The following is a 13,600-nucleotide window of genomic DNA, read 5'->3' as shown; positions in this document are numbered from 1 at the left end:
GACATACTGTGTCACACAGTCAGATGGTTGTTGGCACAAACAAGCACATGCTGTTCTGTTTGTAACAGAGAGTTAAAGGGGTTCCAAGAAGTCTTTCACCTCGAGTCTTAAAGTGCTGCAGACCTTTTAAAAAAGCATGTATCATGATACAAACAGGAACTTTCTGCTAGTTGTAATGTACAACAGCAGCCAGATGTAGGAAATCGTGCCCTGTTTGGGCAAGGTAGGTGTTTGCTTTCCCCTAGTTTAAAAATATTTTGTGGTAATCACATTAAATCTGTCTGTAGTCTAAATGTAAATAATCATCATATAAAATTTGAAAATAACGTCACATTCAAATTGACAATGTGATTCAATTCAGACACAATCATGAGGGTCTTCAATCGCTCCACTAGAGGGCGGTGGATACCAACAGGTTCTCTGTTTTGAACTTGATCTCCTGCAAAGATAAGATTTAATGGGATTTTTAAAAAATATGGTTTTCTGTAAATAAACAAACATTTTAAAGCAGAAAAACAGTTAAAGTGAGGTGGGTGCAAACGTGGCCGCTGACACGTGATGTCTGAAAATTGACCCATAGCAGGGACATTAAATTACAGAAAAAAATCTGCAGGCTTAAACTTCTGTCTATGACTAGCTAACATGTGAGTAAGTGCTTTTAGAAAAACAACCATGACACATATCTGAACAGCATTTCTCTTTAATTCTGTGTATATCAGGACACCACATGTGAAAGAGATGCATTGATATGATCCCACATGATCCCACATGAGATTATTTCCATTCAATAGGACAGTGAAAGATGAAGATCTCTGTTTTATCATTGTTCCCTTTTTCCTCTTTCTGATGTGTGCTCTATGTGAGTTTTCAAATGTGTTTAGTTCAGATAACACTGTAACAATGGCAGGGTTAAAATAGCCCACCGAAGGGAAAACACAGCTATTTGCTAACATGCAGGGAATGTACGGACATCTACAGAGTATGACTATGTAAAGGGATTTGAGATCCCAGTTCTCAGGGGGATTAAATGGAATTGGTCCCTTATGAAAATATTACGCATTAAAAAAATATCCATTAAGGAATTTTCAATGGAAAAAGTAAGAAATGTATACATATACAATATAAAGTACAGTCTCTGTGGTGCTTCAAACACATATTTTTTAAACTAATTTGTCATCACCATCTGTAGATGTGTGTACATGCAGAGTATACACACATCTACACACAAATTATTAAACCGAGATCAAATCCAGATAAGCCTAAATCATAATGTTATGTGAAGGAAATTTAGGATAATGTGTGAAGACAGAAACACTGAGACCTTGATGATTTCTGTACAAGGGAAACAAACAATGCTGACAGAGCACTCTGACTCAGTCGAGGCGTTTTTACTCCAGAGGGGTAAAGTGAGTTCATTTGTCCGCGCAGGTTATTACTGCTCGCTCTCTGTGAGCTGATCCAGGTTGTTTGGTCGATACGCTGAACAACTCCCACCGTCATTTAATGTGGTCGCCTGGAAACTGGCAGTCAGAACCTGAAAGGGGGAAAAGAGGTTTATTTTGTAAGAGTGAGGTTTAAATGTGGAACTTCAAAAAGTAGAAAGAACTTTCTTACTTTATATTAGGAGTGTTTCTGAACAGTTGGAGATTTTGTTAATGACACACAACATCTTGTCATTTTCAAAGACAAGTTCATTGCATAATCATTCTGTTTGGGGGGCCTAAATGTAAATGAAATGTTACTTTGAGAATTAACAAAACACATTTGAAATACAATAGCCAGTAACAGATAACATTTCTAAACAGCCAGAGGACAAAATAATGAGATAAAAATGAAATAAATTCATGTTAATTACATCACCTTAACATAAATATCAACAATCTTGACTACACACTTTGATTGAAGGATTTGATACAAACTTAGGCTGTTAACATTTTAAATCTGCATTCATTGATTTTTTTGTTTGGCCACTTGGGGGAAGCAGACCAAGGTGTATAATCACAAAGTTATTACACCTAACATGTTAGCAAACATTTGCAGCTGTTATGGAGCAACAGTATCTCAACTCTCTCTCTTTAAGCTCTGTTTCTGGCTTTTCACCTGTTTATTGCCCCACTATGTTCAACAGCTAATCGTTTATTGTGTGTGTCTGCCGTTTGGTGCTGAGCAGGTAATGTACATTAGGGTTTTTAGAGCTTAAAACAGCTAAGTCAGTTGTTAACATAAAAGTATATAGTTATAGGTAATAGTTATGATTAAAACTAACTGTCTCTGGATATTACTTTTATGGAGCTAAGATTATGGAGCTGTAAAAGTCTGACAAAGGTTTCTCCCTGAGGAATATGCAACATTGAAATTTTTTAGAAACATAGGAAACCTGTCTGAACTCCTGCACCTAACGCAGGATGGAAACACTGCTGATCCGAAAACACAAAGAGGCAGGACAAGAGGACGAGAGCAATGTTGTGGACAAGCCAGATTGGGAAGTCTAGTAAGAGGACTGGGATCAAACCATTTCCTCCTCTACGCGGAAGTCTGAGTGAATAAGATAAAACAGAAGGTCAATGGTTTTTCCACAAACTGGTTGACTGAATGACACTGGCTACAGATTAGGTCAACCAGATTTGTAACTCCACACAGAAACAACAACAGGATATTTGACAAAAGCAACCAGAGAGTCATTTCCCCTCATCATTAGAGATCATGACAACAAACGGCCTTAGCCTGCTGATGTAGAGATAAGAGCTCTGCCAACTTAATGTATCCAATTTTAAAAACAGTGAATTCATCTTTATTGTGCACGATAAACACATGGTTGTTATGGCCATGATAAAGCTGCTGCAGCTGCAACATTTAATTAGCCCAGAGGAGAGAGAAAGTGACGACTTACATTACATTTACTCAAGTGCTGTTTTGTTTCCAGGTCCTGACAGTACTTTATGGTTGTAGTTACTTATAGTTCCTGTGCAGATTTTGTGTACTTTGTTTTACAAAACATGTACAGAAAAAAAGCTTAAAATGATGCATTGCTATTGGTTACACAATGGAGGCAAATGTGTGGCTCTACTTTATATAAAATTCATTTGACTTGACTAGCGCATGAAGCACAAATGAACACATCAACCTTCGTTGACTCCATTACTTTTAATAGAACATGTTTTAAGAGTAACGTATTGTGATACCAGGCTGAAAAGCAGCATGTCACTACCCTTTCCGGTGGAAAGTTTTAAGTTTGTGTGGGCAGAAGTATGATCAGTGTACACTTCTGGCAACAACAGATATGTTAGAGTGTACTGACCACACCTAGGAGTACACTTATACATCGGTACAGCAAGGTGAGAAGTTTAACCATTCAAAGTCAGCAAAAACAAGATTCTCAGCTGTTTTTATGTTCATTTATATAAAAAACATATTTTTGATCATACCCCTATTGTAGTATTGTTAGTATAGTATTGTAGTCTTGTTTGTAGTGCTCACAGCATTTAAAGTTATAAATAGCCATTTGAATACACATTTCACTGCTGTGTTAAGGAAGACTGATGTACCTGCATGCTGTGCTGGCTGCAGGGTGGCAGGCAATTGGACGTCCCACAGGCATGTCTCACCTCTGTGCACAGACTGAGTTGATGGAAGGGGGAGAGTGGAGAGTCAGCTGCACCAGGTATCACAGCACAAGGATTAGAAACCTTGACAGAGAAAGAGAAATCAAAGAAAGGGGAGGTCAGAGGGAGATAAATGTATGAATGTACACGAATGTGAAAGGAAGCGTTGCTGTTCACTCACTGCCTTCACAGCCGGGCAGTGTTGTGCTGGATGCAGAGAGGGCAGGGAGTTGTTGTAAGACAGCAGACAGGGTCGCTGACGTCGGTCCATGGATGCTGAGGAGTGAGGTCGTTGACCACACACAGATCTAGACTCCATATTCCTGCCCAAGCTGTTTGACTTGCTTTCCCGGCGTTGGTACTCAATTGGAGACTGAAGGGCTACAGTGGTAAGGAAGAGATGTCACATTACTCAAACACACCAAACTCTTAAACCTGTTGGCTTTATTGAACACTGAGCTCTATTACCATTAAGGAAGTTTCTCTGAGTCTCTAGGATCTGGATCACATCACTGAGCCAAGCGTGCTGTATTTCTGGAGACGACGCCTGCATGATGAAGCGCGTCACACTGCCGTCAGTCCCGCGGGATGTCAAGACCAGACAGCATGGATCTTCGTCAGAGTGCTCCTCCACGCCCAAACAGCTGACCTGAAGCGCACAGGAGACTTGTTAACCACTAAACACTAAACCAAAGATGTTTGAAATGTGTTTTGGAATACTGTGTTACTCGCACCTTGATGCTGTTTTTAAAAGTGTACCCTGGCAAAGAGAAACCTTTTTTCTTATCGATTGGCTCACTGAAGATGACGAGCTGCTCAAACAGGAAGACCCGCCTCTCCTTGGCTTTGGACAGGAGGCCACTTTCCTGCTCACTGACAGAGAAGGTATCCTGCTGGAGCAGCTTCCCCTGAGCTGTGATTTTCCCCTGAAACAGTATGTTCGTCACATTGTCATAGGTCGTTAAGTCACCTAAATGAGTGATGACAGACAGAAAACAAAAAAATCAATATCTCACCTCAAAACCTTGGAGCCTGCCCACATTCATCATATCATTACAGCGTTTTGGCACAAAACACATCACCTCCACCGCACTCTGTTGGGAGAAATTGGATGGATGAAAATCAGTGAAGACAAAATTTTATGATATACAGACTCAGAATACTACACGCAGTCGCCCGTTATATTCACTTTTTGTTTTAGAGAGGTTGATCCAACAGTTTTGGAGGCTGCAGTTTGTGGTGTTGAACTGTATTGTGTCATACAGAGAGGCCTACCCTCATTGATACAATAAAGGTGGACAAAATATTAGGAACACCAGTTTCCACATTCAGTAACAAGCTCGTACCTGCAGCTCCTCAACATCCCTTCCTGCTTTCCTGTAGTACTTCAGGAAGTCCTGGGGTTGCCAGTCAGAGAGAGGTTTATTGAGAAAAATAATGCGATCATATTTCATACTTATGTTGTAATTCAAACAATGTAAAAGTAATAATAGTATGTTACAGTGCCATGCTTGCAGATACATAGTCATGTTGAACAGCAAACCTTCAGCAGTAGCTGATACTTCATGATCCTCTGAACGGGTTTGATGAGCAGATCGTTGAGCTGCAGCCTGTGACCCAACTGCTGCCTGAGATCCTGTCAGGTGACAAAAAACAGAGCGTTATAAGTATAAAGTCTTTAAGGAGCTCCAGTGTATAAGCTGTTATAAACTCACCTCAAAGTAGGTCTCAATGTACTCAGAGACAATGTGCTCTGATTTGGGTTTGTTCTGACAGTAAACCACATACATGTGAAGACGCCGTTCCTGGAAATGTAACAATTTAAGAGAGAGAGAGGGAGGTCAGGTGACAATTATTCCAAATAAACTGTGTGTGAGGGATAGTGTTGAAGAATGGCCAGACAAAGAATTAACCTTCTGAGCTCCTCCGACTTTCAGTTTAGTTGTGTTGCCCTTCCCCTCGAGTCTTTTGTTAAATCAGAGCAGGACCTTCGCCTCATTAAATAGTTCCAGTGGCTGAGAAAGAATGGTTTGATTTGCCGTGGCTTAATTAGGCATGCTGTACTACACTGAGTGAAGTGGATAGAGAAGCTGAGCTGGAAAAGCCGCACAAGTCAAAGTATTTCCCCCCCTTTTTCTCCAGTAGTTTATTCTTCTGCTGTAACAAGACTACATACAGATACTGATACGAACCAAGCCAATAAAAAGAATTAATTTTTCATGTTTTACTATATTTAAACTATGAATCAGTGTCTTTCAATTCAGCTGTTAGAGTTTAGTGTAAAACTACACATGAAAAACTTCAAGGTAGGGGTGAACAACTTTTGTAGGGCTCTGAGATCTGTAATTCCAGCTCATTTTCACACACAGCGTGGTCTCTGAGGAGCATCTTTAACAATGATTACCGGCTTTGAGAGCTTTTTAGTCAAACATGATTACAGGAGTGTTTATTCTGCACCTGCAGACAACTAATCTGCAAGATGAGAACACATCTGGAAGGGCAGCAGACCAAGGCCTTACACATAGTCAGAGTTCTGATCTGTGAGACAGCTGCAACCTTCAGCCAAACTGGAAACACGCAGAGATATGGAAAAAGAAACATCTCATTCACAGTTACTCACTGATCTGTAGACTCACGTGTTTGATGAAGAGGTGGGCCAGGCTGTCTGGTTCAACCACACATTTCTCCAGCTCTCCCAGGAAATAACTGTGTGACACGAAGCGGAGAAGGTCAGGCAGGAACAGTCATGCAGCCAAACACACACACACACACACAGAGGCAGGAAACAAACAGCCGCTGGGAACATGACACAAACTGAACCACCATGAAACATGAGGAGCTCAGAAAAAAATGTTTGGGGGGATGATGATGGGGGAAAAGACAGATGAGACGTCACTGACTCACTCCTTATGCCAGTCGTAGATCTGGTGGATGTTTCCAAACACAATCCTGTCCTTCCCTTTCATGTCCTCTGGAATTCCCTGATTGGCCATGGTGGTCATGTAGCCCTAAGCACGCACGCACGCACGCACGCACACACACACACACACACACACACACACACACTCGCGCATTAATAACCACATCAGAGGTTTCCAGATGGAAAATAAAAATGTCTCTTTCAGTTTAAGACATATATGTTGCAGATGAAGGAATCTTAGTCATGTCTTGTATAAATGTCATAAGCATATTATTTAAAGGCTGGAGGAGAGACACACCTGAACTATGAGTCCAAGATCTTCCACATACAGCCTTTCTGTCTCTATCAGCTCAGTCAGCACATATCTAAGAGAGAGAGAGACATTTTGAAAGAGCAAATTCAAAAATATAAATAAACGTTTACATTTTGGCAGAATGTAAATCAGAAATGTATATACATGTTAAAGGAAGTTTGACATTTTGCGAAATATTTTTAGCTATATGAGAAGGTATGACAAGCTGAATATGACAGTACAGCCAGGAGATGTTTAGCTTAGTATAAAGACCTGAAACAGGTGGAACTGGCTCTGTGCAGAGGTAACAAAATCTGCCTTCCAGCACCTAAAGCTCACTAATGAATACATTATATCTTGTTTGTTGAATCTGTACAAAAACTGAAGTGTAAAAAGGACAATTTGCCGAGTGCAGTGACTTCCTGGAGTCTCTGCTGGTTGCATGGCAATGTCACAGTGACAAGACAGGATGTCGCTTTTCCCAGCCACATAACCCCTCGAAAATCCACAGTGACCTTCAGAGGTGCTGAACCGATTTTGTTACCTTTGCACAGGGCCAGGCAAGCTTTCCCCCCTGTTCCTAGTCTTTATGCTAAGCTAAGTTAACCATCTGATGGCTGTAGCTTCATATATATGGTACAGACATTAAAGTGGTCAATCTTCTCATCTAACAGTTTAAGAAAGCGAATAATTGTATTTCCCAAAATGCAGAGGTCAACACCTACATGCTTTTCTCTAAGGCAATGTTTCTCTCCTCTTCGCTGTCCACTGTAGCAGACCACTGGCTGGCTGAGTCATCAGTCACAGTGCAGCCGTCTTCCCACTGGAGAGTGTTGATGCTGGATTTTTGACTCTAAAACACACAAACAAGACAGTACAGCTTTTGGTAACATCAGTGTAACATATTACATCTAAAGATTTTACATCTTGGTTTTTATTTTGAGGTAAAGAGGTAATTATATTCATTATTTCCCAAAAAAAGCAAAGAACACCGAAAAGTGAGAAATATGAATACAAATATGTGTAGCAGAGCATTTTTTACTCTCCCAGTAATCATCACAGTGTGGCAGCTGTGGCTTTAGTGCTAAAGTGTGTTGTCCACTAATCACAAGGCTGGCTAGGTGTCCTTATGGTCCAGCACTTCGCCGCCATCGGCATGTGAGAATGGATGAATGAGAGTCATGTACTCACACCACTATGTAACTTTGTTTTAGACGTTATTGCATTGAGTTTTGAGTTTAATTGCTCTTTTCTTATTTTATTTTATATAATTTTGGTTATTTAATTTTTTAAGTTTCTCTATTTTTGTGTACTTATTTCTGCCCTTGTGCTGCTGAAACACCCAAATGTAATAATTAAGGATTATCTTGTCTTAAATGCAGTCATTTAGCATTTACCTCACAACCCCTCAGGTTTATCTTGTGACCCTATGGAGGGGTCCAACCCCTAGGTTGGGAACCACGGGACTGACCACAACCAGCTACAATACTAAAATGCTTCTTACACATTGATGCATGAGAATAAATAATCTAATAATGTCACAGGGGCCCATTTCTCTGTATTATGTTTATACTTTTGATACTTTAACTACATTTGGCTGGTACTTCTGTACTTGTACTTAAGTAGTTTAAATGCAGGATTTGGAGTATCCTTCAGTTGTTGTATTGGTACTTGTACTTAGGTAAAGAATTTGAGTACTACTTCCAAACGCAGTTTGAGTTGGGCATCAACCACACAAACTCAAATCATTAAGCTTCATCTGGAGCTTCCCCTACCCAGCCAGCACATCTGTAGAAAAACAACAAGATGAATCAGTCCTAATCCTTCATTAGAGCAATTCCTTGGACCCCTTTTGGAAAGTCATGCCACCACCAAATCCCATGTAACCTGAGAGTAATAATCACTTTTTAATGTCTCTCCTTGCCACTGAAGAGACTGTTGGGCAGAGAAATTTGGAAAATTAGAATCAGGCCTGACAGATGAAGGTGAGTAATGTGCAACATTTGCACAATTCAGGTCAGATAAAAAAGGTTGGGGTAACTGACCATGGCATGTCACTCCTCAGCTAAAAGCAGTATAATCTAATGTGAATTTGACTGTAATCCTCTTGACATACTGTGGCCTCACCACATTTTGTTCTCTGCCCCAGTGCACTAGACAATAATCCTTCTGTTGAGTCATATTGTAGGTAAAATATGCACTTCTGTTTATTTTCTTCTTTTTCCCCCCCAGGGTCAGTATTTTATTGCTCTCGCTCTCTTTGAGCCGACCGCTCTCATCACTGAGCAGACATCCTACCTATGAAAAACATCTGAGGCTGATGCAAACTCCGTCTCCACTCTGGTTCTGATCCACCAGTCAGCAGCCATTTAAACTGCAGAGATTAGCTTGCTTGTTACACTAAATGTTTCCTCCTCTCTTACTGTACAGCTACAAATCCATTAGCTCCTCTGAAAAGGAGGTTAAAGGAGGTTAAACACACGACATGTAAAAAATACAATTTGCATTTTTACAGAGGGTTAAGTCTGGGACTCCGTCCCTCACGTAATTCGTTAAATAGTGAATTTTCATTTTTATACGTTTTTTCGCTCAGATTAAACAAGAAGATTTAAGATGTAACATGTTAATTAGTGAGCTTCTGAGGTGCTTGTAGACAGCTGTTTCCAGTTTTTAAGCTGTAAGCTAACTGGCAAATAGGTGTAGTTTTATATTCACCATAAAGGAATGACAGTGGTATCAATATTCTTGACTAACTCTCAGCATGAAGGGGAAAAAGCCAACACAAAATATCACACTGTAAACAGATGATCAGGCCTTTTGTTTACTCTGACCTGGGCAGGAAAAAAATAAAAAAGGGTTGAGGAGCCAAAGTAAACATAAAGGTGCAGGTGTCTCTGGAATAATATAGTCCATTAGACTGAGAAACAGGACAGTTATTCATCAAGCAGGACAATGTATTTTTTGGGTGTAATTATTTTTTATTCAACCCTTTAAAAATTCTTCTTATCTCTATCTAAGCTTGTGTAACTCGACTACTAGAGAACTTTCTAACAAGACTGTTTCTCACCTTGCCTTCTTCTTCTAATTTTGGCGTACTGTAGCGACATCCTTTGTATTTTTATGGTTTAAGCTACGGGCTGTTGATAGGTGGGCTGACTCAGGTGTATCAGCGCTGCTACAAAGAGAGAGACCCCTGAGCAGTTGGAAGTGATTGCCCATGTGACGGGAGATACTACAAAGCTTTGTCCGCATCTTCAGTGTCTAAAAGAAACTGCTAATCAAGGACCGCCAGTCCTGACCAGCTTGACACGGCAAGAAAGAAAGGAGACCAAGAGCGACAGGTTCATGCCGTAAGCCTGTTCCCTTACCAGTCCAACAGCCAACACCAGTATTTATGTTCACGTACAGCCGGCGGCCCTGGAGTTCCTTTTGACTAATTTGATCTTTATTGTTGGGCCGCTTGGGTGTCGTGAGTGCACTCCTCACCCAGCAACCCTGAACCTGTTTCAGCCTGTTATAGACTGTTTGGCTAGTTGATTATTTCCAGATGCTTTCTAGAAAAGTCCACAGGATTGATTCCACTCCACAGGAACTTTCAAAGAGTACTCAGTACAGTAGGGTTACCAGAAAGTAGTATGTGTTTGTGTGTGCACGCTCACAAGATATTGAGCAAAATGTGAAAAATTAATTTGGCACAATTGGTGGAAGTCAAAAGACATGTGCTAATAAGAATCCTTTCACATGCTAATGCAGCTGAGCAGGATGTAGAAGGACATGTGAATGTTTATAATTCATAGTTTCAGTGTGAGCTAAGTGTATGTGTGTCAATCATTTATACATCATTAACTCATGAGACCTGCATTCCCAAAAGGTTTGATGATGAGAGAGGCTTCATTTAAATAATTACAATAACTGTGAGGGGAGTTAAGAACTCAGTGGTGAGAGCACTTGTATAGTGTGCATTATTCATGGTTCATTTGTGTTTACACAACTACTCTGCCTGGTCAACTACTGTAGTTAATATTTTATACAATGTGTAATTTCATATCATTGCAGTAATAACTAATGTTTTATATCTTCACCAACTTTTTGCACACCACAACTGTCTACAAGATTTGATCAATTCTTTTTTCATATAATTCAGTTTTCTAGTTCTTTAGTTCTTGTTATATCTTAATTTTGTTTGGCTTTCTTTGGCTTTTGTTGAGTCATGCAGTTTCTTCGCTGTTAGTAGCCACTACTATTCGTTGGTAACTTGTAATATGATTATAATATTCATAATAGAGTAGAACAGAGTAGATCAACATTGACTAGAATATTTTGTAATTGTATAGAAAACAATTGTATATAATTTAACACACAATACAACAAACAAATAGGGTGCGTTCTGATCCACAGTGTGCATAAACAGTCCTTCCTGCAACGTCACCAATATGGCCGTCACATCCTTGTTGTCTGCTCCATTGTTAGTTTTCTCCATTGTCTCCTATGATGCACAAAGGCTGATGGATAATCTCACTTGTCAACTTCCGGCAAACTGATGAACTGTTGTTCAGTTCTTCCCTACACAGTTAACAGTTCCCTTTGAAGTGAGCATGTGTTGCTTCCTACGGATTGGAATCTTACTTAAAATGGCTGAATACCCTGTGCAGTCCACTTAGCAGGGAACTACTAGGCGATCGGGACGCACCCATAGAATAGAAAAAGATAAAATAGAATAGAATGACATAGGACAGAATAGAAAAATAGAATAGAATAGATACATTACTAGACTCTGTGTGTCTCTGCCTTGCAGGAGGTCAGATAAGTAGCCCTGACAGGATGGCTGTGTAGGTGAAGGAGTTGCTGGACTCAACAGACCGTCTTTCCACACCTGTACAACACAAACACAACAACCATTACAAAAAACAGTATAAAAACATGTTTAGGAGGGATAAATGAAGTCCGTGTGCCTGTCTTTAAGTCTCACTGTATCTCCAGAGGTGAGGATGGTGTAGGTGTTGTGCAGGTCCAGAGGCCTTGGCTGAGTTTCATTGCGGGAAAGGAACGAAGGCGGCTGCCTCTCGTCTGAACTGTTCATCTGCTTCTCGACCTTTCCCGCTCCTCCTCTGGCATCAGAGCTCAGCTTGCGGACGGGATTGGTGAGCCATTTCTTGAGGGCGCTGACAGGGTGCCGTGATCCTCCAGACGAGGAGTGTGAGCAGGGGCTGGAGCTGCCTGAGGCCTGGTGGGGCACAGAGACCACTGATGGGGGGATACTGCCGTCACTGCCCGCCACAGAGTAAGACTCTGCTGCAGAGAGAGAGAAAGAGGGCAAAGGATTGGGTTAACGTACAGCAGCTAATTGTGGGGTACATCCTCTCAGGTCAGATGCTGCAGACAGATTTCTGCACAAAAATGTTGTTCAATTTCCTGTGTTAAGCCCTAACTGTAAGTTTAGTAGCTGCAGCTACTGTAGCTACCGGTGCTAAATCATTATAAACACAAGAACAGATCAGAGGAAGGACTCTTTGTGAGAACTAATTTAAGAGGAAATTATATACTGCAGCTTGACTGTATGTAATTGTACTACATTGTCTAAAAAGGAAAACTGATTTGTTTGATTTGATTTGTATTTGCAGCTCTTTTACTAAGCTGTGTAAGAAACAATGCTGCAGTATAGAGGCAGTTAAAAAAATCATAACTGAACATGGAAGGCTTTTTTGTATGTTTTGAATTTTTTTTAATGTATTGACTCAGACATTATTAGCAATTTCATCAGCTGAGCACAGCGGAGCTCTGGTCAGAAATACAACATACAACAATGGCCTGAATCTAATGAAGAGATGGAGATCAATAAGACAAATACTATTTTTACAAAAAAATATAATTTGACTATAAAATTACCAGCATATGTAGCTATAGTGGTCAAGTAAATATAGTGAAAAATGTCTCTTTGAAATGTAGTGATGAAGCATGAAATGTAAAAAATAAATATAACTACCTCATAATTGTACTTGTAGGTTCAAATGTAAACCTGTTCTTTTGTTACTTTCTTTGTTGATAAATGAATATGAGTACCTGATTAAAACATAAAATATAATTTAGGTACTTAATGATGCATTTAAAGGATACAATCTGAATTTTTTTTTTCCTGTCCTCAGTAGATTATGTGACTGAAACTCAGTCACAACTGAACCCATCATGTCTGCACTGAGCTGCCCTCATTCTTTCTACAACTCAGGCTGGACAAACTCTGGAGCTGACACCCTTTTACGCCACAGCTGGATCTTGTTTCCAGCTTTAAGCCTCATGACTATGGAAACTGGTACCTAATCCTCAACCACGCTGTTTTAATCAAGCACCCTAACATTAACATTTCACTCTGTTCTGCTGATCGTAGCAAAGTGGAATCTTTCAGGAGCCCCATTTTGTCGTTTTGGACTCTTCCCAGAAGCCACTATTCCCTGTCAGCACATTTATGTAAGCTGTAATCACAATAACAAGCTTTCAAGAAGCCAGTGGAAATCTGGGTCAGCCGTTTGCCAAAAAGGCCTGATACTGCTATTAAACAACACACCATATTGACACTAAAATACTAAATAATGTGTTTTTCTTTCCGCTCCACTTCAGCTTTGCTTTTATTTCGTGGGGACTGGCAAATATTAAGTTCACTGTTTATGACATTGGTGATGATTTTATTCAAAGTCATGTGCTGTATATTTATCATGTTAATATGCTGGTACATTGAGCTGACTGTCAGACAAAAGTTCAGTCTCCTACAAAACAATCTAGACATGTAAAGTA

The 13,600-nt window shown here is 40.1% G+C and overlaps 1 protein-coding gene across 5 annotated transcripts in view; it reads right to left on the bottom strand.

Annotated features, from left to right (window-relative positions):
* Positions 1-684: 684 nt before the first annotated feature.
* The window catches only part of arhgef25b (Rho guanine nucleotide exchange factor (GEF) 25b), a 28,173-nt gene continuing 15,257 nt past the window's right edge, over positions 685-13,600 (bottom strand). For 4 of the 5 annotated variants that reach the window (XM_038697151.1, XM_038697152.1, XM_038697156.1 and 1 more), the window contains 15 exons: positions 11,784-12,106; positions 11,583-11,687; positions 7,540-7,667; positions 6,821-6,887; positions 6,507-6,610; positions 6,239-6,308; positions 5,318-5,407; positions 5,146-5,238; positions 4,949-4,999; positions 4,619-4,696; positions 4,337-4,528; positions 4,071-4,251; positions 3,784-3,983; positions 3,546-3,686; positions 685-1,534 (listed from right to left, as the gene is read on the bottom strand). In XM_038697151.1, the coding sequence (XP_038553079.1) occupies positions 1,433-1,534; positions 3,546-3,686; positions 3,784-3,983; positions 4,071-4,251; positions 4,337-4,528; positions 4,619-4,696; positions 4,949-4,999; positions 5,146-5,238; positions 5,318-5,407; positions 6,239-6,308; positions 6,507-6,610; positions 6,821-6,887; positions 7,540-7,667; positions 11,583-11,687; positions 11,784-12,106 (1,925 nt within the window). In that variant the 3' untranslated portion in view covers positions 685-1,432. The remainder of the gene's footprint in view (positions 1,535-3,545; positions 3,687-3,783; positions 3,984-4,070; positions 4,252-4,336; positions 4,529-4,618; positions 4,697-4,948; positions 5,000-5,145; positions 5,239-5,317; positions 5,408-6,238; positions 6,309-6,506; positions 6,611-6,820; positions 6,888-7,539; positions 7,668-11,582; positions 11,688-11,783; positions 12,107-13,600) is intronic. The other variant, XM_038697155.1, reaches the window with a different exon arrangement.

Source organism: Micropterus salmoides, unplaced genomic scaffold (assembly GCF_014851395.1).
Source record: "Micropterus salmoides isolate LMB-PRFRI ecotype aquatic unplaced genomic scaffold, ASM1485139v1 Ms_hic_scaffold_4, whole genome shotgun sequence".
Lineage (NCBI taxonomy): Eukaryota > Metazoa > Chordata > Actinopteri > Centrarchiformes > Centrarchidae > Micropterus > Micropterus salmoides.
The sequence above is the reverse complement of the archived record's forward strand: the minus strand, read 5'-3'. Positions and strand labels throughout refer to the sequence as shown.